Genomic DNA, 24,108 nt, shown 5'->3' with positions numbered 1-24,108 from the left:
ATCCTGGCCCACCACTGCCATTGCAACATCCAAAAACTGATTTTTGAATACTTTCGCCCCAAATGTATTACCTCCTACCAGTTTTGTACACAGTCAGCTGGCATCGGTGTCGCTGGGTGTATATGATAAAGGGAAGTTGTGCAACCAAATTTGCCGAGTTCGCAGTTTTTCGCCAATAAAAAAATAACTAAGGCAACAACTCACGGTTTTTCAGCATTTTTGTAATAAAGACATTATTCTCTATCAATAATCCGCCCAAAACAGGAACATTTCTACTAATTCTTGTGTTTTTTAGACGTTTTTCGAAAAACCTGCTATTAGGCTGCAAAAGTAGAACATTCCGGAGGGGGCGAAAGGGAAGAGCCAAATTTAATGCGTAAAAATAGAACGCGTATTTTGACCTCTATGCGGTCATTGCCAAAGAGCCCTGCGTCCATCGCCTGGCGATGCTCTTCTGTTTCACCAGTTGCGTTTTTTGACTAAAATTTGGGCAGTACTGTCAGTCACGAAAATTGATGAATAAATTAATACACATAAAATATGAATCACGGGCTAATTCAATGGTCACTGAACACTCCACTACTAAACAATCTGTGGCAAGATAGTAGCGTACTGTATATTTGACCCAGATTTGACAAGCGTGGTACAGTTTTTTGCGCGTGTCCGTAATAACGCGCACAAAGGATTGTGGGACAGAGTCCTTTATTTGCTGGCATTCTTGACTTTTGACTGCAGTTCTTTTTTTATATTTTAGAGTAAATGCTTCTGATATGCTCTTAGGTTGCTTAATATCCGTCTGAAATTCTGGACTGTGGTCATATTTTTCGATTAGGAGTCGTATATTTAAATTACTCACTGTGACTAGTGTTTTGCATTATGAAGTATATTGTTATGAAGGTCAACACACTGCAATTTAGGTAAATATTTACCATTTCGTTATTTCATTATTTCGCTTTCCAGCATTTCCGGGAAACGTTTCATTCTAAAAAATGCTATCGCAAAACGGTTGGAAATAATAAATGTAACAGCAGAATACGTCCTAGCACAGTCACTCTACTAGGAGAGAGTAACTGTGGTCCTAGTACTAAACTAAGTGACTTCTAAAGACTGAATGGTGTTTGCGAACTTCGTATTAGTTATAAACCGACGTCAGCTTCACGTTTATATCACCATGGAAACAGCCAAAAAACATGTTGCTTGTTTTTGAGCGGAGTGGATCGCCAACCAGCCTACCGGCTTGTTCATTCTTTCAAATGCTTTCACATTATGCAGAATAACATTTGTGAATAGCAATTATTTATAATGAAATCAATACTATCAAGAAGACAATAATATGTAGCCAACATCGTTTTCCTATAAAGACCTGAATTTTATTTCACAAAAAGTTGGTTGCAATTGGTTTATCTACTTATTTCATAACTGCCCACCTGCACATGTCGTTATTTCCTCACCCTCACTATACAGTACCAGCTCTGCGATACGATTATCCCTTACCCGAACAACTCATCGGCCATCGTATGTGATCTCATGTATGTCCACATCTAACTTATTTTGTGGGTTTCAAACTCCAGAATTTTATATGATTCGAGCTGCATTGACATCTGACATGTTATTCAGACTTATTAGTGCCACTATTATAATTAAAAAAAAATTGTACATTGTGAAATTAAATTAATTTCATAACTTATCATGAGCCAAATATTCCCTAACAAATAATTTAATTTTGAAAGATATAACTAAGACCACAATATTATTTTGGAAGGTGTAAATTCGCATTCCTATTATAAGGTTTTAATTGTAATTGTGTTGGCTACCAGAAGGCGCACTGACTGTGATTCATCTTTGATAAGTTCATTACTATAGTTTCCGAGATACTGTTGCCATATGATAGGGAGCAAACATAGAGGTCCATAAGTATACAACTCCTCTCAACAACTGTTTGGCGTATTCCAGTCCAGATACGGTATCTGAAATGAAGTGAATACACACATAAAACATTACAGCATACATAGAATACTTGAAGAGTGGTGGTAACCATGCTACATTCTGTTTGATATGGGAAATATCATTTGTAAATAAAAAATATACTTTTATATATTTTTTTTCTATATTTTTTGTTGTGCCAGGCGATTGAATGTCACTGTTGTCTCTCCTGACTTTTTTTTTTGTATGTGCAAATTGCAAGTGCTAGTGACGACACATATTCATGTCATACCAAGTCATATTCATGTTTGGGACTACATGACAGGGCTGTGCGACTGTCTTCCTATCAAATGGCAGTTTAATGCGCTATCCTGGCGTCAACCAGGCTCGGTCGAACGCAAGCACCTGTGGACGTTAACCAAGGTACCCCCAAAGTCGCATTCGTCAGTGAATGAATCTCGGCCAGTGGAATTTGCCTTCCCATTGAGTCTGTGGCACACTCACCCAGGGTAGGGGTCGATCCTTTTGATGTTCAGCCAAAGGTAGGATTTAAACTTGAGTCTACTGATCATGAGTCTGATGTGACAACCACTATGCTACTAGTAATTTTCTATGGTTTATGCAAGTTAATTTATTGAGCTGTACATGAATTGGTGTACAAATTATAATGTACAGGAAGATTGCCGGTAGAGCATTGCTATACTGAAAAGTATGAATTGCAAAGAAAAATGACACTAGAGTGGGAAACTGACACTTGCTCGCACTTCATCTACACTTAATATTATCCACGCCACCGATATTTTTTTCAAAGTGGTAGTGGTGTTGAATTTTTAAAAAATGATGAGAATCAAAATTCCCACTGATGATTTGTGAGAATTATCAAAGCAGGATCTCACCGAACGTCTCCATTCATTTAAACTTTCACTTTTACAAATATTCACATTTTTCATGGTCTCGCACTAATTTGTCTTTTCTGAATTAAAAGCAGTTTACAGTCTCCTTATAAAATAGGCACAGTATATACTAGTAAAGAAAACACCAGTAAACCTATTTTAATCTTCATAAAATGCAGCGTTAGGTAACCAGCCAACCAGGAATGAAATGCATAGACTGTTGCCATAACAACAACCCCAGTACTATGTCACATGCAGAAGACGATACTCACCAAGATTTGTTTTAAATAAGATAAGATATAGGAAAACAGCCACCATAGAAAGATTCTTGACAACAGTAAAATGCAATGGTATAAACTTAAAAACAACCTGTCCCATTTTCTTTACCACTTCAGTAAATGCACCAGGAACTGAGGAAAATTGACAAAAAAAAAATAGTAGATAGAAAAGGGAATCATAAACATGCATGAAAATCATCGCTAAGACTTACTTAGGAATAATAAACATGCATGACAATCATTGTTAAGACTTCCTTCACTATTTTAATTGTATACTGTAAAAAGTTTATTTTGGTGGTATTCATTTTTCGTTGAAAAGACATTTTGCATGTTTTGCATAGGGTGGGGGGTGGTGGTGGCTGGTGTGTCAGGGTTAGGGGTGGAGGAACCTCAAGGAAGATTTTCCCAATCATTCAACTGTATGAAAGAAGCACAGGAAGAATTTCCAGTTAGAATACTTTGTGATTTTTTCAACTCGTAAAATAGATAGTAATTTCTGTTAAATATAGGACCTGTCAAATACTGCAGTCTGCAGTCACTGTATCCTTACCCTCTTTTTTCATGTCCTGTTCATCAACTTTCTTCCTGTTTTCCTCATTAATTGCATGTTCAAATTTCTTTACAAATCTAATAAGAGCTATTTTCCTCTCCGTATTGATAATGGCGTCCTCGTCGGCCATTTTCACAGCCTCGTTGCATTTCATCTGTGGTAGCAGTATATTAATGATGTACAGCTCTAGTATTCCTGGGTAAGATGATGAGGCTTGATTGCGAGGAAACTTCTTCCATTCCTTGAAAACACCGTCTGCCATCTTGAAATTCTTTATGTGACCGTACATAAGTATGCTAAAAATGAGGATGACACAAGTACCTAAAGTGACTGTTATAGGCACAGAAATACATTGTATTATAGGATAGGAGCCTTCCATTAATATTTAAAATATAATGTTTTCAAATGTTTAATGCCTCCAACCATTTGACAAAATAAGCATGCCTCATTGGCCTTTGGCGAGCCAAGTAAAAAACTGTTATGAATTGTAATTTTAAATATTTGTGAGGAATTATTTTTTTGCGTTCACTCGATTATATTTTTAGCATACATATATTCTAAAATAGATTTTGGTATTTCTATATTCTGCGCAAAACATTAATCTCTACTGAAGTAGATACTGACTGTAAAATACTTTATTTTAGCTGGAATTAATTTTCACTGAAAAAGCTTTTTGGGTGTTTTGTATGACATTTATTTTCACCGATTTTTGAAAAGTTTAATGTAAAATAAAGAAAAAGGTATATTCGCTGGGTTTTATTGAATCATTTCTTCAGTGAAAATAGCGAAAATTAATTCCAAACGAATATAAAGTATTTTACAGTATTTAATTTTGCATTTGTTACATGGCAGCACTTTATTCATTGTTACAATAATTATGCATATCATTTTTTAGCCAAAATTAAACATGTTTGTTATCCCTAGCTGTGCTATTTTTCTTGCGATAACAGTGAAAATTATATAATCCATTGATAGATCTGGGTTCGTATGTAATGTAGATTTCATTCAGAACATGTGATTGGAACATCAGTTTCCCTTAAAATTTTGATAATTTTATTCAACTTTGTTTTGATCAATAGCTTGAAAGAATGCACTGCAATTCGTAGTACAATTCACAGTTTCCGAATTGATGGCATGTTTATCATTTGTGCGCTTGTGCATATTACGTGACCTGAGGTCAACAAACGGGAAGTTAATCTGGAAGGTAATACAGGAATTGTATAAACAGAAATAATCAGCTACAGCATCGTACATGCAAAGTACTAAGATACAGTATCATAAATGCGAAATAGATTCTACCACGTGAATGGTAACCTAGAAACTAAATTATTTCTCCATAGTGATGAAGATGAATGCATTCCTGAAACCAACAATGCACTGTAAAAACTTATTTACAGTATTCCTGATATAACAAACTGTGTATCTGAGGAGTTGAGAAATTTGTTTTTAGCAAAAAGTTTAATCACAAATTGTAAACAAAAAAATGTTTTTCATTTATGCTACTCTTAACTCCTGTTCATTATACAGCTGTCATGGAATTTTTTTTTATCCCTTTCAAGTTTTCAAATGAAAACTCCTAATTGTTACCTTTGGCTGGTTTCACAGTGGGTGCCAGAAAAGGGTGCCCAGAAAAAATGCTATAAATTGGGGTAATCATTTTGTATCAGACTACTTACCAAATTTGAATAATTTTCAATGGAAAATGTCTGACACCATGGTAATGAGCTTTCAAGAATGGTAACACTTCCTCATGGCGGTTTGTTTCAGCAAATGCCTGTACAGCAAGGATACAAAGTGACTCTACCAATTCAGATAAGAAGTACCTGTTATGAAGATATTGGTAATAAGAATATCAACAATAAATAAATGCATTTTACTTTTTACCACCAGACTTTCTTGCCCACATTTTTTCTGCACTTTTTTCTTAATTTTATTACTATTTCTGAAAATGAATCCTAACTTTAGAGCAACCAGACAAAATTTGTGTCACTTTTAAGTTTTTACTCAAAAAATTTAGCTATTTTTGTCCCAATCTTCTGAAGGATAGTGCAGACTATAATGGGATTATTTTATGAATTTGTGATGAAAAGAGGGAACTGAATCTTTTGTCAGTTTCAGTCATATTTTTTTATGTTATGCTTAACTAAAATAATCATCTTTGTGTTCTATGCATAATGCAAACAAAACCTAGACAGCTCGAAAATAAATATTTGCTTAGGTAATTAATATGCACCGATTTTACCCTAAAATTAATCAGGTCTGTGCATTGTCCTTGAGCATCTATGTACCAAGTTTTATTGATGAAATGTGATGAATAGTACCGGTACTTGAGATATCAGTGGAAAAGTCTTCAGCATTGTTTCCAGGCAATTGTATGCAGAATCTTATTGAAATGCAATAATTGGTTTTTGAGATATAGGTAAAAAATTGTCCTCATGCAAATTACTTGATAAATATGCCAAGATTTTCACTCAAAACTAATCAGTTCTGTGCATTGCCAAGAGCATCTATGTACCACGTTTCATCAAAAATGAGTTATACTTTAGATATCAGTGGAACAGTCATGAAACAGCTAAAAATTAGCTAATTATCATGCAAATTAGGTAATTAATATGCATGAATCTAAACCAAAACCTAATCAAATCTGTGCATTAGCCCAGAGCATATATGCATCAAATTTCATCAAAAACCAACATATGGTTCTTGACTGAGATATCAGTGGAACAGACAAACAGACGGACACAACCACAATAACTGAAAAGATTCCCATTGTGTGCTTGACATGGAAATTAAACCAAATTCGGCAACAATGTTGAGCATCACTGGTTAAATTTCAAGCATCACGAGCATATGACATGTATTAAAGCAAGTGTCCAAGTGTCACGTATTCCAATTTTATTTAAGGATTGTGAATGGGTATTCTGTAGTTTGTTTGGCATCCACTCTATTGTCTACTCTATCATTCATTATACGATACTTCTTGTTAAACTCATAATTATTCATGATATTTAACTAGATGTTCGCATGAAATTTAATTATGAGCAAAATTTGCTCCTGCAAAAATAAGATACAAGTGATAATATGGTATTTTACAGTACCTATTTAAAAAGAAGTACTTTGCATAAATGGGTCATGTGAGCTATTTAATATGCATAACTGTAATATCTCAAGCATATAATATATCAGGGACTCAAAGGCATCAGACAAGAGAATGTATGAACACACAAAGCCCAGTGTTTAACGATGTACTGGTAACGTTCGGTGTATTCACACACAAAGACGACAATCAGGATGATATTTCAATCAGATTGAATTACATTGTTTCACATTGCATCAGTATCGCAATGCTTGACCTGTGATCCCAAATGTTAAATGAGGTCTGGGGGAAAAACAGTGGCACCCAGTGACGGTGGAAGTATCGCACAGAAGTTTATAAATTACCACTGAATTATGTTTTCTTTTTTATGAATTTTGATTTTCACATGTATTTGTATTATTAATATTGTAATGGTTATGGCAAATCGTGATACTGCCCTCAAGATTATACATTGATTGATAATATAACTAAGTTTTGGAAAGATTAATTTAGTTATCATAACCTAGCAACCATAACCTAGCTTTTGAAATGAGAAGACATACTAATCCCAAAAATTCCCAGACCAATTAAACTCCAATTATTCATTCATTTATTGCAAAGCACAGATAAGAATATTATCAAATCTGTAAGAGAATTTATACACAAAGCCTTCTCGGTTACAAATGAAAAACATCTTATGCACGAATGGGTTTTATATTTAAATTTATTGTTTTTTATTGCTGTATACTGATAGGAAATTGTGTATTTCTAAAGATGCTGTAAAGACAGAGAAGGTAACCATCGACTTTACCAACATTACATTTTCGGGGGGGGGGGGGCTAATGAAATCCCTGCTTGAAATATTGATAACAGGGAGCATTGCATTTTTTTTAATTAATTTTTCTTGCAGGAAACTTAGTTTAAAACTGGTTCCCTCAAATCTTCCAAATTTCTGTTTTATTTGGACACCGCTAAATTACAGTGTGTCAATTTGTTAAACAATTGTAAGCTTGACTTTTACAAGTGCTCTAAAGAAATTTGAATTTGAACAATATTTAGAAAAATTTTTAAATAAAAATCGTAGAATAGCTTATACTAAATTTAGAATTTCCGCACATTCTGTTCCCATTGAATCCAGTAGACATAAAGACATTTTGAAGGAAAACAGGCTATGTAATCTCCATGAATGCAATGAAGTAGGGGACGAGAAACATTACATTTTATATTGTAATAATTGTCAAATCAAAGAACAATGATCTAGATTCCTTGCCGCCCTGTACATCTATGCCCAAAGTTGTAAGATTTCAGCATGGATGAATTATTTCTAATTATTGTTTCAAGTAATGATTCTTTCATTCTCAGCATTTTTGCAAAATTTATTTTCTATATTCTTGATATGTTTTAGTCCTGTATGTGTTGTTGTCCTGGATGTTGTTTTAATTTGTTGTTGTACACGTTCCAAATACAATTATATTATACTATACTATATTAGACTATAAAGTCATAAAATACCCCTTACTTCAAGCTGTTTTCGGAGTCTTCACTCGGATCTCCCGAACGTGCAGCAAGTCGTTCGTATCGTTCGACTTTAACGATAGCATCTCTGCAAGCACACAGCACATCCTCAAAGTTCTGGAACATTAAAAGTTTGTTAACTTTCCTGATGACCCCATTAAATTCATTCCGACATTCCAGTTCTATCCCAGTTGCCATATCTTTAAATGGATGTGTGTAACAAGCAAATCAAATCATTTTTTTTTTCACTGCACAACAACCTACAATGCAAATGCAAACACTATAAACGCAAATACGACATTTTAGTGCCCGTTACGATTCAACACCAAACACCAAAGAAGGCGATGCATGCGTTTCACTTCCTGTTGAGTCCCTGGCAAAATGTAAAATTCCAATATGACCGCATTAAGCAGTAATATTTCAATTTAATAATGCGATACAATATCACGTATTTGTGACTTTAGGTATTTTTGAAGCAAATATCTCGAGGCATGAAAGCCAACAACTGAAGGTACGTAAGAGTAAACCTACAGGTTAGCCAGTTTTTGTATTTACCCACAATGCCATTTGGAATGAGGCGTGACGGACACACAGACGCCAAATAGAGACACCATGGCTTCCGCTAACGTACAGATTTCGAATGCAGAAAAGGTATGTTTTTGGCAGTGTTATTCTTCACCTTTGTATTTCAAACGATTTGTAAATCTCATATAGTATACACTATCTATGGGAATGTAGAATTTGCGTTGATTTTAAGCGCAACGCCCGATAAATGACTGGCACCGGTAACTTCCTGTTTAGTCTCGTTTCTCGCACTTGTCTTGTTTCTAAATTCGTTGCTTTTCATTCGTCTGTGGCATTTTGCATAAATAGAACTACGTAAACATTATTATTCTGTTTCGAAGATTGTCTTTAAGTATATTTTCTATACCAGTTAATTGTTTCATTTGAAAAGTTCGATCGGTACCCGTAAAATCTTTTTATTAAATATTGAGGGCGCTGTCAAAGGTGATAGGTGTTTTGTGTGTGTGTGTGTGTGTGAATGGGCGTGTTCAATTTATTCAAGAGTCATTTCCCCGGTACCTTGAGTGATTACCATTTATGGGCAAGAAGAAGCACAAAAACAAATATATTAGTACATGTACGTTAGCTTGAATGATCGTCAAGCTTGTGATAAGATCGAACATTCTTGGTGATCAATTAAATACAAATCATATCACAAGTAATTACAAAAACCTTACTGTTATGATATTTACCCTGACTTCATTATGGTATGCACTGTCACTGATTTGTATTGTACAATGCAATGCAATTAGTCATTTCCTGCTTATCATTTAATATCATCTTAGCCACATGTCTTGTCATGCTTTTGTAACACTAGTATTCTCGGCCGTGCAACATCTGCATGTTGTATAACAAACAACTAAACAACAAAATGTTAGGTACCGGTAATGTCATTCTCTCTGAAATCATGTCCATTTCCCAGCCATGTAAACAAAGTGTGCAATCTCTGAAATTTGAATATGCATTTTTAACTATAGTATAAAGTAAATTACCCATTAATGATTTGTATTTCAACCATGGGTTTTGCCACACTTTCCTTAGTTTGTGAAGCCTCCACCCCCAACTTCCAAGGGGAGGTCAACAACAGAGGGTTATTACATTCAGCGAGAATGCTAGTAGAAGAAAAACCAGTTTCAATGTCCTTTTTTTAGTGCACGAGGAAGTTAACTTCATTACACTTAGATTTATTGTATACTTGAAAATATGACTTATTTGGACCAGCCATTTTGTACATAGACTCTGATACCTGTCACCTTGCACTACTAATTGAACATTTACGGTGCATTGAGATGCGAGTTATTAAAATTAATCTGTTGATGCCATGAATTGAAGTTAACAATAAATAACTGACTGAATTCAATCTTTGTTCATGGTTACTAGTAACCGTACTTTGATGTATTATGTTCCCCTTCTCCTTCACAGGACTAAATAACATCATTGCACTGTTTTGCCACATGTATTATAGTTCACCTCATCTCGTAATGACAAGTTTTCTTGCTGTAAATGTACAAGAGTGTGTTCTCATCAACTTTGTTTTTAAAAACCATCAACATTTGATTCATTCTTGTAATTCACCTAGGTACGAACAGCTGCAGATTTTATAAAACATGCACCCCCAGGAGAGTTCAATGAAGTATTTAATGGTGAGTTGTTACTTTCTTGTTGTATATTTTACTAAAACTCGTAAATTAGGTCAATACTGATAAACACCATGCATTTTCAAAGGATATATCGTTTAGTTTGTAAAATCAATGATTTTTCAAATTTTTATTTTCCAAAAAATTGTTAATACAAAGTAAATTGTCCACTCATATATGATTTCTCTGATAGCTGCATCAACAGAAAATAACTTATTTCCTCCTTTGTTTGTTGAGGTCATTGCTGCTTCAAAGGGGTGGCAGTAGTAGCAGCAACATATTCTGTTTTGTTCTGTCACAAAAGGTGACTTCTTATTTCAGTTAAAAGCCCATTTTTATAGCGCCAAAATTCTTTACAAAGTCGTGCTCATTATTACCCTATTTATCAATTGGCCATATACTTCAAGTCAAATTAGTTTAACTTCGGCTAGCTCTCATATAGGCGAACATTCCATACTAGATTCCCGTTTACTTTTTGCTAGAGAGAGTTGTGTACCTTGCCCAAGGATACAGCGCTGTGGTATTGCCAGAACATAAACTATTAACCCTGTAGATACAAGTTCTGAGTGATGTCCCATATTGCCTTTGTTCTGTACGAAACAGTTGTCACAGTGTGGTTGCTTGGAGTTTGGTGTCTGTGTATCAGTTGATGTAGTTATTATTACGAGTACTGAACATTATTTTACACATTACATTGGGTGAAGAAATTCAAATCGTATCGTAATGTAATGTAAAATATTTCCTTCCTGAGTGCTGAACATTGAAATAGATTGAATGAATGTGACATTGACGACTTAACGTGTCAATTTTAAATGTCAGACTGATACACCTGGAATTACGACAGAATCCACGTATGGGTTATATCTCAGGCCAGATCCAGAATTTTATTCTATACAATTTGTTTCTTGTAAAATTAAAAAAAATATATAAACCAGCACGTATAACTCAAGGTTGACTTCTCAACAATATAAAACCTCATGCTTACCAAAGTCCATTCAATTTGATGATGTTTTCTATGTGTGTTTACAAAGGAATGTCACGATTTATGCATTGTCAGATTTGATTCATATCATACGAATGAGTAAAAGATTTTAACCTTTTCACCACCAGACTTTCTCGTCCAGATTTTTCAGCACTTTTTTTTTTCATATACTGTAAAATCTGTATTAGAAACCGCGGCTTCTATTAAAATGGAACAATGCAACAGAGAGGATGCGGCTTCTATTAGAGCATCTACACATATGAGAAATGGTGAATTTTTGGGTCTCAATTGTTCAAAAAGAATGGGTGCGACTTCTAATACAGATTTTACAGTACTTCAATATTTCTAGAAATAAACCCTAATTTTGGAACCAACAAACAAAATTTGAGTCAATTTTCAGTTTTTATTCAAAAAATTTCCTATTCATTTCCTAATCTTCTGAAAGGAAAGGCAGACTATAATCAGGATTATTTTGTGGATTTGTGATGAAAAGAAGGAACTGGTGGTGGAAAGGTTAAGCTTTAATATGTTTTGATAAAACCGTTACTGGTACGATGCACTGTTAGTATTCATACATGTAATGAGACAACAGTAAACCTAATTTTATCAACATGTTTAAAATTTTCAAAAACATTTTATTCTCTTGCTATAAATGATTTTCATTTCTGTGCATGAAACGTTAGTACGAACTAAAAAAACACAATTTGAAACTGCGATGACAGTCAGGTCGTAAATTAAAAAGATGTGTTTAATAATATTCATTAGAATATAAATTGGTGTGTGAATTAAAGACCGTGAATTAATTGAGTTTTTACAGTAGTTGTCAGGTCAACAACCTCTAATGGAAATAAGTCGGAAAATATCTCGCTGTATATTCTCTGCACTTCTGAAATGTACACATATTTATAATGCCAGGATACGATATCTGTGTCATGATTGTTGTAACCTCTGCATTTGGTGTTTACTATGTTGTGCAAAAGGAAAGAAAATTGAAGTTCATATTATATCTCTAATTCTATCAGTTTTATTGTGCCAAGAGAATGACAAAATGCGACAATATATAATTTGTTTTGGGGGTCAGAGCACTTCAACTTTAGACTTTGGCAAAGCAAATATTGAGCACTGTCCAAGCGTAAGGTGTATAGTTACTTTTTGTCACTGTGAAGCTTCGTCGCATTCTTTATTTTCAATACAATGGAAAAACTTTTGAAGGCAACTAAGAATTTCACGATGAATTCTTTTGGTGTTGGAGGTTTCTATTACAGTTGTGGTGTTGAACTTTTGAGAACTATAATCATTATTTAATTGGTGAGATTCGTACTTGTGCGTAGAAGTTTACACAATGACTGCAAGTTTTAATGGTACATGGAGTGCATTTTGCCATAGAACTTATATCTATGTTTGAGTCTACCTAACAGCTACATGTGTTTCCATTTTACTGTCATACATATGGCAAGTTTATACACCATCCTGGTGTCAACCAGGTCTGGTTGAACATATTCACCTGCAAACTAAACTTCCTGCAAATCAAATTGCATTGCATTCATCAGGGAAAGGTTCAGTTCTGTTCCCTTGAAATCTGACATACATGTTCATTTTGTACATGGTCAAGGTCAAGGTCATCCCGTTTTAGGTTTTCAACCACAGGTGGGATTTGAACCAGGGATGTGCTATTCATGGGTATTGGCAGCACAACCACTGTTTTGATACAAGTGATGGAAAACTGTGAGAGAGTGAGAGTCAGACAAGGTGTTAAATCTTTCCGATGGTCATATGGCATTTTAAAATAACTCTTTATTGCTTCCTCCAAGCAGTATACAGTCGTACCTCAATTAACTCTTTGTTCTAAATTGAAAAAGTTCAATTTAGTGTTTAGATCAATTGATCATATAATGTAATGGATCCATGGAAATAGTTTGGGTAATTGTGATTTGACTCGAGTTTGATGAAACTGTACTTTGACATTGTATAATATCTTGTATTGACGTATATTGCAGATGTGCGCATTCTACTAAATGATGACAATCTTCTCAAAGAAGGGGCTTCCAGGTGAGTTACTTTGGCTTTCTTCTCAGCATTTAGAACAGTCTGCTACAAAATTGAGCTGATGTTAACAATGTCATAGAGTTGTCAGATTTAACAGATTTCTCTGATTCCACAGTGCCTTTTCCCAATACAATAAGGACCAGTTTACCCCAGTTAAAGTTGAAGGTGCAGATGACCAGGTAAATTTTTTTCATTAATTTATTTCAGAGTACGGTTGCGTGTATGCTTGTAATACACCAGTTATTTGCAAACCACTCAAAATTATCCTCTCTTGTACTGTGTTTTTGTGCATATACCAAGTATCAATCCATTTCAACAGAGAAACGAGGCATTTCTATTATACCTGATTGGCTACCCAGTAATAACAGTCAAACCAATCAGAGAGCAGCTTTCTTGTCAGTGTATCAAATTCTGCCTTGTATGTGGGTATATGCTTTGACATATCACGTATCCGAAGGACCTATGTGAAAATAAGCAATAATTTTATGAACATTTGTTTGGCTTGTCTTTTGACTGCCGTCATTGTCGTAAACTCCTATTGTGGGCACATTTGGATTTGGTCAAACTTGTTTAGTTTGCAAGTTAACCATGTAAGAAATGGCTGGGGAGTCACTATCAACATTTATTATGTATTTGGATGTATAATACCGTATTTATCCGGGTATAAGCCCAGGGTCTTGAACATGGAAAATCGCCAAAAAGAAGGGGTGGGCGTTTGTCCGGATATCCCCGGCAAAAAAAACGAAAAATCAGGGAAAATTGGCAACACGCAGATCGAACTGCGACAGGAAGAAAACGGCAAATAAAAACATGCAACAAAAATAAATGAACAATATGCAGCATTAGAAGTGTAACAAGAAATAATTTATTGCTTAGAATGTGACAAATATTAAAACCAGAAATAATAAAAATTAGAATATCCCCGTCGACAAACACGCCGCCCCATACGCGTGAATTATTTCCGGTTTCGACAATTACCGGATCAACAACCATACAAGATCAATAATAATTTACGCAGTAAAATTACGAAAGTTCTAAGATCTCTATTTGTACGTTCATTGCTATCTTCGTAAAAGTCAAAACCCTGAAATTCCAAGTCGGCGCCACTGTCGCGATAGAACTAAAATCCCTATAGCTTCGTCTTGAAGTTTGTCGATGTCATCCCACACAATTTGGACTTAGCATATTTAATCCACGCATTTCACTGTCTGGTAGTTTGGCACTTTTAATTCACATCTAATCAGAATAAAGAGACAAGAAAAATGGAGTCGCGGCAAACGGCTCACACGATGTCTGGCAATCATCTTTGATCTTTAAGCATCCGCTTTACTGATTGGCTAAGAATGACATCACTACTAGTGTTTCGTCATGGAGGTAAATTCAACATTGCTTTTTTATCAGACTAGGCGTTCGTTCATCAATCATGGTGAAAGTTACCATTCAGCAAGTTATATGGATATCGCGGCGGGCTTGAAATAGATTTTTTTTCCAATGACAGAAGAATAATTTTCATGAAATGCAATAGCAGTGGTGAAAGATGGTAACAAAGTTGGCAGTCTTCGGCATGACATTGCAAAATTGGCCTCAGTTATGGATTCGCAAATATTTTATAAAGCCAGAACAAACGTGCTTCAAATCACTCTCCCAGTTACGGGTTGCTACAATATTGCAACATTGGTTTCATTGTCGGCGACGCTAACTACGTAAACAGTGGTGAACGCGCTGCTCTATTTATGTCACAGCTATTTCGCGTTCACTCATCGTTTTTCGCGTTCACTCCTCATTTTACGCAATTTACATTTATTTTTCAAATTTTTTTATCAGAATCAAAACAAACTGCAAGGAAGTAAACTGTTAATACTACGGACAAAAATAGGTTTTTGTTTTTTTATTTTATTACAGGTGTAGAAAAAACACCCCTGGGCGTTTTCTAGGATATGACCTCAACTCCTTTATTAGTCCCCGTTCGGACACAGTCCGAAAACGGGGACTTATGTTTTGCCCTGTGTGCGTCCGTCCGTCTGTCCGTGCGTCTGTGATCACCTGTATCTCGAACATGCATGGACCGATTAAGTTCAAACTTCACTCATACATCACACCTTATATGGGACATATGCACATGCATTTTTTTCATGATCCGATTAACGATAGCCGAATAGCGGCCATTTTAAGGCCGAAAATGCATCAAAATCGCACATTTTCACCATTCCGGACCCGGATCTCAGTTATGCATGGACGGATTTTGTTCAAATTTGGTACATACATTAAACATAATAGGACCTTGATGCACGTCATTTTTTTTTTTGGATCGGGTTCGAAATGGCCGACTGGCGGCCATTTTGTTTTAAAGAATTCAGTTCTGGATCCGTATCTGAGACATGCTTGGATTGATCGAGTTCAAACTTCACACACACAAGGTACATCATGTCACAAATATGTATGTGCATTTGTTTCATGATCTCATTAACGATAGCCAAATGGCGGCCGCTTTAAGGCCGAAAATGCATTGAAATCGCACATTTTCACCATTCCGGACCCGGATCTCAGTTATGCATGGACGGATTTCATTCAAATTTGGTACATACATTAAACATAATAGGACCTTGATGCACGTCATTTTTTTTTTCGGATCAAGTTCGAAATAGCCGACTGGCGGCCATTTTGTTTTAAAGAATTCAGTTCTGGATCCGTATCCGAGACATGTCTGGATTGATCAAGTTCAAACTTCACACACACAAGGTACATCATGTCACAAATATGTATGTGCATTTGTTTCATGATCTCATTAACGATAGCCGAATAGCGGCCATTTTAAGGCCGAAAATGCATCAAAATCGCACATTTTCACCATTCCGGACCCGGATCTCAGTTATGCATGGACGGATTTTGTTCAAATTTGGTACATACATTAAACATAATAGGACCTTGATGCACGTCATTTTTTTTTTTGGATCGGGTTCGAAATGGCCGACTGGCGGCCATTTTGTTTTAAAGAATTCAGTTCTGGATCCGTATCTGAGACATGCTTGGATTGATCGAGTTCAAACTTCACACACACAAGGTACATCATGTCACAAATATGTATGTGCATTTGTTTCATGATCTCATTAACGATAGCCAAATGGCGGCCGCTTTAAGGCCGAAAATGCATTGAAATCGCACATTTTCACCATTCCGGACCCGGATCTCAGTTATGCATGGACGGATTTCATTCAAATTTGGTACATACATTAAACATAATAGGACCTTGATGCACGTCATTTTTTTTTCGGATCAAGTTCGAAATAGCCGACTGGCGGCCATTTTGTTTTAAAGAATTCAGTTCTGGATCCGTATCCGAGACATGTCTGGATTGATCAAGTTCAAACTTCACACACACAAGGTACATCATGTCACAAATATGTATGTGCATTTGTTTCATGATCTCATTAACGATAGCCAAATGGGGGCCGCTTTAAGGCCGAAAATGCATTGAAATCGCACATTTTCACCATTCCGGACCCATATCTCAGTTATGCATGGATGGATTTTGTTCAAATTTGGTACATACATTAAACATAATAGGACCTTGATGCACGTCTTTTTTTTTTTTCGGATCAAGTTCGAAATGGCCGACTGGCGGCCATTTTGTTAAAGAATTCAGTTCTGGATCCGTATCCAAGACATGTCTGGATTGATCAAGTTCAAACTTCACACACACATGGTACATCATGTCACAAATAGATATGTGCATTTGTTTCATGATCTGCTTAACAATAGCGGAATGATGGCCATTTTAAGGCCGAAAATGCATCAAAATCACATATTTTCACAATTCCAGAACCGGATCTCAGTCATGCATGGATGGATTTTGTTCAGATTTAGCACAATGTGTTGTACATATGCAGGTGCATTTCGGTCATGATCTGCTTTGAATGTATATGTCACTCAAATATGAACGGAACGGGGACGTGTCATTGACAATGACTTGTTTTATCAAAAGTGGGGGGTGGGCGTTTGTCTGGGCATGGGCTCTTAGCCGGATAAATACGGTAATCATAAATATGGGAATGTTTTTTTATAAAATGTAAAATTCACTTTTGGCCACCAGGCTTATCACAGCTCTAGGCTTGTTATAATCACAGTCGACGTGAGGCTAATGAACCAACGTTAATTTTGAACACAGGACTGTAATTTGATTTTGTGGAAGTCACTGTTATTTATTGTCTTCATTACAGTTAATCATGTTATACATTGTTTGAATTATTCTTCTGGTACATGCTAAATACAACTAACTAATCCAGTGTACATCTCAGTCTGATCTTTATGACAAATGTTTCACATGAAATATTGATTTATTAATATAGTCCATCTTTGATCGCTGTACAGAGAATCCAGCTTGTGATTTGTTGAATTGATACTGAAAACATAACCAAATCCATGGAACTGCTTTGTAATATTCGGGTTATTGACAAGAAATGTCTTGTATTACAGTATACATAAATTATTTGACAAAGGTATCAAACAAAATTTTGTCGACATTACAACTTGACCCCTGGAATATCTTCACTTCAACCTCTGTATACCTGACATGTTTGTTCCTACCCCGCCCATATGTGCCTCACATGTCTGTTCGTGATTTGGTTGCTAACTCGCTTCCTGTTCCACCTGTATATGTAGGTCACACTCGCTATAAAACATTAACCAAATCTTTGTAAAAGATTATTTTTTTTTTTTTTATTGGTAGGTGCTTGTGACAGAATATGGCGATTTAGGGGGTGGCCGCTTTCTGGATCCCAAGACGAAACGCACATTTAAATATGATCATCTAAGGAAAGAAGCAAGTGATCCACAGCCAGCCAATGATCTTATAGATCATACGGCAAACACATGGAGGGAGGCGCTCGATAATCCTTTGAAACAATATTGTAGCAATCATTACAAAGATGGTGTCTTCACAGTAAGTTTATTCTGTGGGATTTAGCTGTCTTAATTGTTGAGTGCTTTTCCTTTCCTTTATAATGTTAGTGCCAATTTGCCCACATTCGTTAGTTCCCGCTTCATACAAAGTCCAAAATCAGGGACTATTAATTTTGGTTCCGTTCGTTCATCCGGAGCCATTTTCTAGACATGTTTTGACCAATCACATTCAAACTTAACAAACCATGACTTACACATGTACATCCTCCAAAATTTCCAAATTCTGATAATTAAACCTGTCCTGGACTGCTCCTCAGAGATGAACAGGGCAATTTCATTCAAACTTTGTATCATAATCATGCCTGTTAGGTGCCGACTAGCAGCAATTTTTGTTTTTATTCATGGCCATGCCAATTCCCCACAAACATACTGCCTGAAAGTTTGCACGCAAGTACTATACTCGTAGGTAATACTGTATGTTGTGCTATTTTGTGATATTATAAAAATTTTTCGAGTTGACGACCATTTTGTCTTAAAGCCTAAAATCGCAGTCTGTGTGTCTGGAATCATTTCTCACAGAAAGACAGGGCTTTGTATCAGGATCATACATACTGTACTAGGTTACAGATGCACGTTGTTTCAACAACTGTTTTTCTGAGGTGGCATGCATGATTTGGTTCAAACTCAGTACAATGATTCTACATACTTGGTTGCTTATTACATTTTTTAGTGATTCAACCAAATATGCTCAGCCCATTACAGTACATTGCCAGCAACGACCGATCATTCCCATCACAGCACTATTTAGCCAACTGTACACCCACACTGGATCACTGATAGTGATGAAATTTGGCATTAAATATAAAGCAGGGACTCCACATTGTCAATATTAATTCCTAATTTCAGTGTCAATCTGGAAACAAGTATTTCTGCATCAACAAATTTTTTTTTTAAACTTTATTATATCCCGTTTATTGCTTGGTGTTCGGTCTTTAGTTGCAGAAAGTTGTTTTTCATACTGAGACTTAAGGAAATCTGTGCCAATAATTCTCAAGATTTTGCCCCACACACAAATCATTGGTGGCAATTGCAAAAAAACAGCACCAGCTTCGCTGTTATTGAAGGTCTGTGTTGGATATGAAAGTTTTGGCCAAGTCCTCAACCAGAACCGTATTATATAAACTACTTTCCCATTGATGTTCTGTATTTTGTTTTATGAGTGTAGTGTGCATTACTTGACAACTGTAAAACACTTTATTTTAGCTTGAATTATTTTTGGTGTTTTGTGTGGAATTTATTTCACTGGTTTGTGACGAGTTGAATGTAAAATATAGGAAAAAGGTTTATTGCTGGATTTTATTTTTCGCTGAATAATTTTCAAGCCAGAATAAAATATTTCACAGTATCACAGCAGTGGTGCTCTGCTAAGTTGTGAAAAAAGCAAAGCATTCATTCATTCAATCAATCAATACAATAATATTATATAATCCCACTGGTTAACAGTGGGTAAGGGATGCTTTTCAATACTGGGTAGTTAAATTAATGTGAATTGCAAATACTGACGCTACTACTGTTATTATTTATTTTCTTCACAACAGATATATGGTAAATCGTCAGGGGGGAATATAACATTAATAGCTTGCATCGAGGACCATCAATTCCAGCCAAAAAATTTCTGGTAAGTTTGTGTTATGTAAATATGATTGGTTTGAAGTGGCTCTCACTTACAGTTGTCATATCGATGTAAACGGCCATTTCCTTTGACAGACAGTGATCAGTATGCATTATTTTCTCATCAGACAACGTGTATATTGCCCATTATTATTGTAGGTTTGGTATGATTTCGCTAAATAAATGATAGTTGATATTCAGGTGCTTACCTTTAATAATAGACTTCTGAAAGCACTAAAGCGGGTTATTGAGTGATTTCAATGTGTTTAAAAATTAATTGATGGCACCTTTTTTTTTTAGTTCCCCATGGCAAAATTTTGTGCGACAAATCCTTTGCGAGTGATCGCTTGTCCGGAGCATATTAATTTGGAGATTCATTTTAACTGTAAAATATTTTATTTTAGCTGAAATTAATTTTTGCTGAAAAGACATTTTGAATGTTTTGTATGGAATTTATTTTCACTGATTTTTGGCAAAGTTGAATGTAAAATATACGATAAAAGGTATATTTGCTGTATTTTATTTGCACTGAATCATACCTTCAGCGAAAATGAATTCCAAATAAAAATAATAAAGTATTTTACAGTAGTTGAATATGCTAAATTAAAACCTAGTTAATACTGTGGAATACTTTATTTTCGCTGAAAATAATTTTCGCTGAAAAGGCTTTTTGAGGGTTGTGTATGGAATTTATTTTCACTGATTTTTTTATGAGTTTAATGTGAAATATAGGTAAAAAAGTATATTCGCTGGATTTTATTTTCACGGAATCATCCCTTCAGCGAAAATAAATTCCAAGTGAAAATAAAGAATTCTACAGTATGCATTGTTAACCATAGAATGAGTTGTTTTGTTAAAAAACCTATTGATATATATATAATCTGCTAAAATTACTCTCAGTGAATGTATTAATCTATTCTTCTGTGTGTTGGTACCAATACTGGATAGTCATGTGCATTTGATGTATTTGAGTAAACATAGTAGTCTAAACACCAAATCACTAACTGAATATTAACATTGATCTTCAGGAATGGTCGCTGGCGTTCACAGTGGTCTGTAACGTTTAGTCCATCTTCAAATTCAGCCGATATCAATGGATTACTAAAAGTTCAAGTTCATTACTATGAAGACGGCAATGTACAACTTGTTAGTCATAAAGAAATCAAAGAGAAAATTAACTTCACTGTAAGTAATCGTTCTGTGTATCCTCCGGGGCGGAGCTACGTCACAAGACGTTCCACGTTGCTAAGACGTGCACCACTGTACCATGCATTTCTATGGGCTCTGTGCGCGCTGCTGTGGAACACTGGTCGAGCCGGTGAAAATTCGAGAAAACAACACAAACTCAACTTTGAAGTAATCCCGAACAATCAAATTTATATATGTTACACACGTAGGGCTAATCTTGTTGCACTGTTCAGAGGAGTCTCAACAATCACCCCAAAGTACCGTTTTCTGCGAGTTTTAGGCCTTTGTTTTCACCGCCGCGGGTTGCCAGGCGGTGAAAATGCCTGGATGTCCGCCCCCGAGGATTAGCTCTATTAGAAGTGCATTCCTAATACAAGCACACATAAACCAAATATTGTATACTGGGTTGTTAAAATGTGGCTTATTTTAACCAGAATGCAACAACCGTAAAATCTTTATTAGAAGTCCCATCCTAATAGAAGTCGCACACATTCTTTTGAGAATTTGGAATCAAGAAATCACTATAGCAGTATCTCGTTTAGATGCTATAATAGAAACTGCATCCCCTCTATTGTGTTGTACCATTTTAATAGAAGCTGTAGTTACTAATACAGATTTGACAGTAATAGAGAAAATCAATAATATCTATATTCTAGATCCACAGTTTGATCCTGGCTGCCAAGTGATATAATTACCAAATTTACTTTTGGTAAATCCTTCAGACTCTGCACGTATTATGTTTTCATCTTTTGTAAATAAGTTACACTTCATCAATTGATTACAGTATAATCAGTTTTAGGATGAACGAGACAACAGTTTTCATGCTTTTCATTACTTTTTTTTTCTTGTTTCTACTCTGCGCAGTAGATAAAATGTTTATTATTATTAATAACAATTTATGGTTATGAAAAGTTAAATATTTTCGGCCATTCATCTCAAAACTTGGTTAAATCGTCACTTTAAAATGTTTCTCTATTTTCAAACACACAGGATAAAGACACTCTCGCTAAGAATTTTGCTAAGATTGTTGAGGATTCTGAGGCTCAATACCAGGCTGCGTTATCAGACAACTACAATACTATGTCAGGCACCACCTTCAAAGCCTTAAGAAGACAGCTTCCTGTCACACGTGCCAAAATAGATTGGCAAAAGATCGTTAGCTACAAGATTGGGCAAGCATTGAAGGCTCCATAACTAAATAAGTAAATAAATAAATAAAATAAAAGCCAAATGTTTGATCAAGATTGTATAGAACCTTATACAGATAATAACTTTAATGTTCATCTATTGTATTGTATTTTCTTCTTTATTTTCCGTGTTTTCTGAGTTTACAATACATGTCAAGTTAATTGCACTATATTTGTAAATTTTTCAGTTTTTGTTTAGCCATTGAATCACAGCAAATCACAGTCAAAGATGGTTGTTCTTTGATGCAGGACAATAGGTCATTGTTCTTTTCTTGTGGTTGAAAAATCCACACTTCCAGGCTTGCAACTATACAAAGTTTCAGCAATATATATTTTTTAGTAGTAAAAGATTCATCGAGAAAACACATGTAGATCCGGGGGCTGCTGGTTTGTTTCATGATCAGCAGGCACACACAAATTTAATAATGTTGAAGGCCCTTTAAAAAGGGAAGGGAATTTATTACTGGGTTAGCAAGTGAAATTTACCGTGGTTTATTGAATTGTTTTAAATGGATTCTGCTATTCATAAAAATATACCTACACACACACACACCAATATCAAGCTGTGAATTGTCTGCTTTGGGGTTGAAAAGACTTTTCGGGAAAAGACTGCCAAGTTTGATTACTGGTTGTTATTTAAAATCAAAAGTATGTCTGTTTTCATTCTTGCCTTGCTGCTTATGGCTTTATATAGCAATATATAACATGGTGAAAGCATTATTGTAAGAACATTTTTTGTGTCTCCATAGCACTGCTTAGAATTGAAAAAAAAAAAATGTTGTTTTGTATATTGGAAATCAATGGAATCCTTAGATGCTATAAATTTTCTGGGCAAACATTTTTTGTTCAATGCCTTCTTGTATTTTATTTTTTATTTGTCACCTAATTTATATAGTTTTCCTGTTGGCTACAGCTGGTTAATAAGAATTCTATCTTATTTAGTAACCATGGCTACAATGTCTTAATTAAAATTTGCTTTATTTTATGAAAGGTTACAACAAATGACTATAAACAAAACTTTCTATCAATTTTCAAAAAAATGCTAGCTAAAATATCTTTATGCTAATTAGCACAGGAGTCGTAAAGTTTCTGATGCTTTGATTGGCTGCTGTCCTAAACATGCATATTCATACTTTTAACATTATAGTTGCATTTCCACTTTGTATTATACACTTATTACCATGCCTGATTCTCGATTTCAACAAATTAAGTTAAAATATTCATAGAATATCTCCCAGCAGGAGACTTTTATTATTTTTCCCTCTGTATGAAATTTTTTTTTCAAATCCCTCGCCTTCAAATGTAGAGTTTGTTATAAACGCATACAGTTTTTATACATTGCATGCCCATGGGTTGTCGAAAAGCATGTTTCTATATTGAGTGTTTGTCATGTGATCAGGACCAACTAATGCATTACGGATTTGTCTTTTGTTTTTCATTGAAGTCTAAATCATAACACTTTACTGTAAAATACTTTATTTTCGCTGACTGGGTGATTCAGTGAAAAAAAAAATTGAGCACATATACATTTTTCCTACATTTTACATTCAACTCATCAAAAATCTATGAAAACAAACTCCATGCAAAATGCCTGAAAGTGTCATCAGTGCAAATTAATAACAGCTAAAATAAAATCTTTTACAGTATGTGCTCCATATTTAATCTGGAAAATGACCTAGGCCTATAACAATGTTTTCAC

At 35.1% G+C, this 24,108-nt stretch overlaps 2 protein-coding genes across 3 annotated transcripts; one reads left to right on the top strand and one right to left on the bottom strand.

Annotated features, from left to right (window-relative positions):
- Nucleotides 1-1,607: 1,607 nt before the first annotated feature.
- LOC100377138 (peroxisome assembly protein 26-like) lies at nucleotides 1,608-8,602 on the bottom strand. Of its 2 annotated transcripts, XM_006821471.3 has the most exons (5): nucleotides 8,240-8,602; nucleotides 5,321-5,467; nucleotides 3,645-3,940; nucleotides 3,089-3,226; nucleotides 1,608-1,967 (listed from the first exon to the last, which is right to left on the bottom strand). In XM_006821471.3, the coding sequence occupies exons 1-5, from the start codon at nucleotides 8,431-8,433 to the stop codon at nucleotides 1,858-1,860; spliced, it is 885 nt and encodes a 294-aa protein (XP_006821534.1). In that variant the 5' UTR covers nucleotides 8,434-8,602; the 3' UTR covers nucleotides 1,608-1,857. The 2 variants fall into 2 exon arrangements, with proteins under 2 accessions (XP_006821534.1, XP_085353076.1); XM_085496950.1 differs by lacking the exon at nucleotides 3,089-3,226.
- A 194-nt stretch (nucleotides 8,603-8,796) lies between these two features.
- Nucleotides 8,797-22,576, top strand: LOC100377286 (F-actin-capping protein subunit alpha-2-like). The gene is made up of 8 exons (XM_002738746.4): nucleotides 8,797-8,886; nucleotides 10,379-10,442; nucleotides 13,416-13,467; nucleotides 13,580-13,643; nucleotides 18,191-18,403; nucleotides 19,962-20,041; nucleotides 21,063-21,219; nucleotides 22,213-22,576. Exons 1-8 carry the CDS (start codon nucleotides 8,848-8,850, stop codon nucleotides 22,414-22,416), a joined length of 873 nt encoding a protein of 290 aa, XP_002738792.1. The 5' UTR covers nucleotides 8,797-8,847; the 3' UTR covers nucleotides 22,417-22,576.
- Nucleotides 22,577-24,108: the final 1,532 nt, after the last annotated feature.

The sequence above is a fragment of the Saccoglossus kowalevskii genome, chromosome 3, assembly GCF_978046115.1.
Source record: "Saccoglossus kowalevskii chromosome 3, keSacKowa6.1, whole genome shotgun sequence".
Taxonomy (NCBI): domain Eukaryota; kingdom Metazoa; phylum Hemichordata; class Enteropneusta; family Harrimaniidae; genus Saccoglossus; species Saccoglossus kowalevskii.
This window is presented reverse-complemented; position numbering and strand designations above follow the sequence as displayed.

What these genes read in the sequence shown, in the direction of transcription:
- LOC100377138 (XM_006821471.3), bottom strand. Translation starts at nt 8,433, where the DNA reads ATGGCAACTGGGATAGAACTGGAATGTCGGAATGAATTTAATGGGGTC. An exon ending in GACTCCGAAAACAGCTTGAA is followed by an intron (nt 5,468 to 8,239) that starts GTAAGGGGTATT and finishes TCTTCATAACAG; the next exon opens with GTACTTCTTATCTGAATTGG. An exon ending in TTGAAAATTATTCAAATTTG is followed by an intron (nt 3,941 to 5,320) that starts GTAAGTAGTCTG and finishes CCTCATTTTTAG; the next exon opens with CATACTTATGTACGGTCACA.
- LOC100377286 (XM_002738746.4), top strand. Translation starts at nt 8,848, where the DNA reads ATGGCTTCCGCTAACGTACAGATTTCGAATGCAGAAAAG. An exon ending in AGATTTCGAATGCAGAAAAG is followed by an intron (nt 8,887 to 10,378) that starts GTATGTTTTTGG and finishes TAATTCACCTAG; the next exon opens with GTACGAACAGCTGCAGATTT. An exon ending in CTCAAAGAAGGGGCTTCCAG is followed by an intron (nt 13,468 to 13,579) that starts GTGAGTTACTTT and finishes CTGATTCCACAG; the next exon opens with TGCCTTTTCCCAATACAATA.